We start from the raw sequence: 5,264 nt of genomic DNA on the forward strand, positions 1-5,264 counted from the left end.
ATCAATCGTATCAGTTTATGCGGAAACCCGTTTTAGTGCATAATCTGCCACAGCTGTTCTCGATCGATTGTATCATACGCCGATTTGAAATCGATGAACAAGTGATGTGTGGGCACGTTGTATTCGTGGCATTTCTGAAACACCTGGCGGATGGCGAATATCTGGTCTGTTGTAGCGCGTTCACCCATGACTCCAGCCTGATATGCTGATATTGCCGAACTCTCTGGCAATCGGTGATAGACGGCGGCGTAAAATTTGAGAGAGTAACTTGAAGGCGGCGCTCGCGAAGGTAGTACCCGCAATCCAACTTGTCGCCCTTTTTGTAGATCACAACAGGTCATCCGTAGTGCTATTCAAAGTCAGCTAAATTACTAAACTAAACTAGAAATGGAAACGGTTAAGTGGGTCGGGGATGTAGTCCAGGCTGGCTTTAAGAGGCGATCTCAAGTCTGCAATACCTGAGTCTACCACTTGGAGGAAAGTGGTTCATTAAAGAAGCCAAGGAAAAACCCTGAACCGATTCCCTTGATTTACAATCAACGAGGACCAGTCAATCTCGGAGCTTTGCAGGAAAATCAACAGCATACAATTCACGCGGTACTAACATTACTGAAAATATGAGCTACGATTTGGAGTTTTAAATTAAAATGCTGCTTCTATAAATAGCTGTTTATACTTTAGTAGAACGGTTCACATTTCAGCCTTGAACGACGCACGTCAAAACGAATGCATTTTGTTATCAGCTAGGAGAAAATCTTACAGTAGCCCCGATTTATATCCTAAGCATTCATCAGTACATGACATGATGGTGTGATAGCGAAGTTGTCTTTCAACAAACAAGAATTGCTCATCGCCAACACGAGAACGTGAATCAACTTGCCCAATATTGCCTTGCCAGATGGACTCCTACAATGTCAAAAACAAACGTCATTTCATCGAACTTGATAAAATTTTCTTTGATCGCCTATAATCTTGGAACGTTATCTTCTCGCTGATTTGGCTGTGAAGCATTCCATCGTTTGAAAATGTATCGAGACATTGAACAGTTAGTGATACACTGACCGCGAAGCGTAGAAGTCGAAGCCCTATGAAGAACGCCAAACTCACGTGGGCTGTTGCAGGTACATCTCGTGCTATTCGTTCCTCAGGAATGTCTTGTTATCTCACAACTCTTTTCCTTCCGTAGCCTTATTACTCCAGGCGGTATCAGCCACTGGACTTAATCCATTTATTGTTGGAGGTACCCCAGCGGTCATTGGACAGTTCCCAGCGCACGTTGGGATCAATGTCTCCCCGACTGTATTCTGCGGTGGAACCATCCTCAACAGTAACCATATCCTAACGTCCGGAAGTTGCGTTCTAGATGGCCAGAACAATCTGATCGCCGCCAATCAGATGCACGTTCGAGCCGGAGTAATCACAATTGACGCTACCACACCGGCCACACAGGTCGATCGAATCTTCGTCCACCCGCACTACAATCCGTTTACGTTCGAAAACGACATCGCCATCCTACGGACCACGACTGCCTTCACGTTCCCGGAAACGGCACAGCCCCACATAGCCCCCGCCGAACTAAACCACCGAATTGTCCCAGAAAATGACGAATGCCACGTCGCCGGGTGGAACTGGCAGGCCGGGATTGCCACGACGGGGCTCCAGAGCCTTCTGGTTTCTATCTACCCGCGTGCTACGTGCAATCAGGTATTCAACGGAATGATTCAAAGCCCGATGATCTGCACCAGAACATCCGCTCAGAATCAAGCTCTGTGCGTGCCAAACCGTGGTGGTGGATTGTACTGTGGTGGTAAACTGTCCGGTATTGCCTCGTTTGGTTTTGGATGCGGTGCGAACGATACGGCTACCGTTTTTACCCAGATTCGATACTACGAACAGTGGATCAACCAGCAGTTCGGACGAACGGATAATCCTCCTCCGGGTCCTACGCCGATGCCGGGGATTGGCGGGTAAGATTAAATGAATATTCTTCATTTTAGGGAATGCTAATATTAGTTTTTTTGTTTCTTCTAGGGCAACCTCTATGTTCAACCTATCGATGGTGGCCATCCTATTTGCCACAATTATCATTGCACTTGTTCGATAGTAATGAAGATCAACATCATAAGATCATTAGATATCCCATATCTTCAATGTAATATAAATAAAATTAATAATGTTTTAAGAAGTCAATAAATAAAGATGTGAAACTGAATTTGGGTCCCTTGTCAATCTATGTAATGTACCGTCAAATGGGATAACTTGCAACACTTTTCGACTCTGAAGCAATATCATTGAAAATCTGAACATTTGAAACACATTTTCAATGAGGGAATCTAGTTTGTGTTCATAATCTAGTACCTTCCTTTGGCCATAGCGTGCAGAACTCTTCCAGATATTCCTCGAGACATTCCTACATGGATTCCTTCAGGACATTCTTCAGGAATTTCTTCAGGAATTCCCCCAGTAATTCATCCATAAATTTATTCAGAAATTCCTCAAAAATTCCTCCGAAAATCCAACTCCAGAAGTCCTCTAGGAATTCCTCCAGGGAATCCTTCAGAAAATACTCTAGGATTTTTTGCCAGAATTCCTCCAGAGAATCCTGAAGAAATGTCTCCCGGAATTCTTCCAGGGATTCCACCAGGAATTCCTCGAGATGTTTCTCCAGGGAATCCTCCACGGATCCCTCTTGGAATTTCTCCAGCATTTTCTCCAGAAATTTCTTCAGCAATTCTTCCAATGATTCATTAATGAAATTCTTCTCCAGAAATCCAGAAATTTCTCAAATAGGAAGGAAATAGTAAATACACCAGGAATACCTCCAAATATTTCTCCTTAAATTTCTTCTAGGAGAAATCTTTTAGGAATGTCTGTTAGAATCCCTTCAATATTGCCTTCAGGGATTCCTCCAGGAATTACCCCACGGATTCTTCCAGAAAATCCTAAAGTAATTTCTCACGGAACTCTTCCAGGAAATCCTCGAGAAATTTCTGCATGGATTCCTCCAAAAAATTCTCACGGAATTTCTTCAGGAATTCCTCGAAATTTCCTCCAAAAATTTCTCCAGGATTTTTTTCAGAAATTTCTCGAGGGAGAACTCCTAAAAATTCTCCAGGAATTCCTTAAGAAATTCCTCCAGGAATTCCTCCAGAAAATCCTCTAGCATTTCTTGCCAGATTTCCTCCAGAGCAGGGACGTGCAATTTCGAAAGGAAAACATGACGCACGAAAGCTGTAGCAAATCGTTTCCCATGCGACAGGACTGCTGCGATGCTTCATATTGTCGTCGCGATTGAAACCCGAAGTTTCCCCACAGCCGACAATCGAATTTTCTCAAGATCCATACGTGAAACCTAACGTCGGACGTAGTGCGCTGGACAGCGGACCTGGCCCTCTATCTAGCGCACTGTGCCCGACGTACGTCCGACACACGGTTTAGGAGACAAATCGATTTTCGCGTGTCAAAAATGCCGATTTTCAACTGCACGAACAATAACTCACACTGCAACACGCTCGTTCATTATTGCTACTGAAACAATGTGCTTGAAAATTGAAGTGAAACACTTTGGATTTTCGTTTCAATTGTGGGTCATTGAAAAATTTCAATGTGCTAAAAACACTATTTAAAACAATTTTTCAAATTGTGGTTTACTCGGGTTCACGCCAATAGAATGATCATTGTGTTTTATGAAAAAGGAACGCAATTAACCGGCGCCCGTAACCATTGAGAGACTAACGCGCAAGAGTGAGGCACTACTGATCTGCCGAGTGAAGCACAAGCAACGCCACCCCGAAGAAAGACTACCGAGTGCTACAATGAATGAGAACGTTTTCCGAAGCGAAAAGAAAGACTCGAATAGTGTGTCAAACGGATAAAATGACTCATTCAAATGTTGCATGAAAGTGTATCATTGAAACGAAATTAAACGCCCCTGCTCCAGAGAATCCTGAAGAAATGTCTGTGTGTGTGGTGGGGGGGGGGGATCTAGCGTAGTGGTTGGGCTTCTGACTATGAATCAGAAGGTCATGGGTTCAATTCCCACCCCTCCAGGGGTGAGTGGGGAAGTCTACGGACTATAAAAGTAAAGTCAGTCTCCGGACGGTAAAACAGAATTGTAAAAGTCTACGAACTAACAGGAATTCACTGTACCATACCAAAACAGTCGATAAAGAAGAAACTTTGTAAACTCCACGGAGTATAAATAGTGACAGGTTGGACATATGGCCTGCGGTGCCGGTCCATTAGGAGGTGTGTGTGCAAAAGAAAAGCACCACCAAGTAAAAAGAAGAAGAAGAAGAAGAAAGAAACTCTTCCAAGAATTCCTCGAGGAATTCCTCCAGGAAATCCTCCACGGTTACTCCAGGAATTTATCCAAGATTTTTTTTCAGGAATTTCTTCTCAAAAAAAATCCTGAAGAAATTCCTCCAGATATTCCTTAAGAAATTCTCCCATGAGTTCCTCCAGGCATTCCACCAGAAATTCCTCCAAGAAGCCTCCTTCTTTAAAAAAAATCCTCCACGGATTTTTCCAAAAAATCCTAAAGGAATTTCTCCCGGAACTCTTCTAGGAATTCCTCGAGGAATTCCGCGAGAATTTTCTCCAGGGAATCTTCCAAGAATTTCTTCTGGATTTTTTCCAGGAATTTCTTCAGGAATTCCTGCAGGGATTCATTAATGAAGAGTTCATTCAGACATTCCTCCGGAAATTGCTCCCGGAAGCCTCATATATTTCTCCAGAAATTTCTCAAAAAAATCCTCCAAGAATTCTTCCAAAGATTCCTCTTGAAATTTCTTCTAGGAATTTTTTTAGGAATGTCTGCCAGAATTCCTCCAATATTTGCTCCAGGGATTCCTCCAGAAATTGCCCCATAGATTCCTCCACAAAATCCTAAAGGAATTTCTCACGGAACTCTTCCAGGAATTCCTCCTGGAATTCCTCAAGAAATTCCTCCTCAAGGATTCCACGAATTTCTCAAGAAATTCATCAATTTTTTTCCAGTAATTCCTCCAGGGATTTCTCCGAAAAATCATCTAAGAATTTCTGCCAGAATTCCTCTAGAGAATCCTGAAGAAATGTCTCGCGAAACTCTTCCAAGAATCCCTCCAGGAATTTCTCGAGGAATTCCGCGAGGAATTCCTGGAGAATTTCTCCAGGATTTTTTCCAGGAACTTCTTCAGGAAGTCTTCCGGGGATTCATTAATGAATTTCTACAGAAATTCCTCAAAAAACTCTCCAGTAATTCCTTTAGAAATTATTATTAATAT

At 42.8% G+C, this 5,264-nt stretch overlaps 1 protein-coding gene across 1 annotated transcript; it reads left to right on the forward strand.

Annotated features, from left to right (window-relative positions):
- The first annotated feature begins 853 nt into the window (after nt 1-853).
- On the forward strand, nt 854-2,212 carry LOC115256102 (serine protease 52). Its single transcript, XM_029854361.2, has 3 exons — nt 854-1,121; nt 1,187-1,967; nt 2,032-2,212. Exons 1-3 carry the CDS (start codon nt 1,088-1,090, stop codon nt 2,102-2,104), a joined length of 888 nt encoding a protein of 295 aa, XP_029710221.2. The 5' UTR covers nt 854-1,087; the 3' UTR covers nt 2,105-2,212.
- The last annotated feature ends 3,052 nt before the right edge of the window (nt 2,213-5,264 follow it).

The sequence above is a fragment of the Aedes albopictus genome, chromosome 1, assembly GCF_035046485.1.
Source record: "Aedes albopictus strain Foshan chromosome 1, AalbF5, whole genome shotgun sequence".
Taxonomy (NCBI): domain Eukaryota; kingdom Metazoa; phylum Arthropoda; class Insecta; order Diptera; family Culicidae; genus Aedes; species Aedes albopictus.

Excerpts from the sequence above, each read along its gene's own strand:
- LOC115256102 (XM_029854361.2), top strand. The coding sequence starts at position 1,088 with ATGAAGAACGCCAAACTCACGTGGGCTGTTGCAG. Across the intron at positions 1,122-1,186 it reads ACTCACGTGGGCTGTTGCAG|CCTTATTACTCCAGGCGGTA; the intron begins GTACATCTCGTG and ends TTCCTTCCGTAG. Across the intron at positions 1,968-2,031 it reads CCGATGCCGGGGATTGGCGG|GGCAACCTCTATGTTCAACC; the intron begins GTAAGATTAAAT and ends TGTTTCTTCTAG.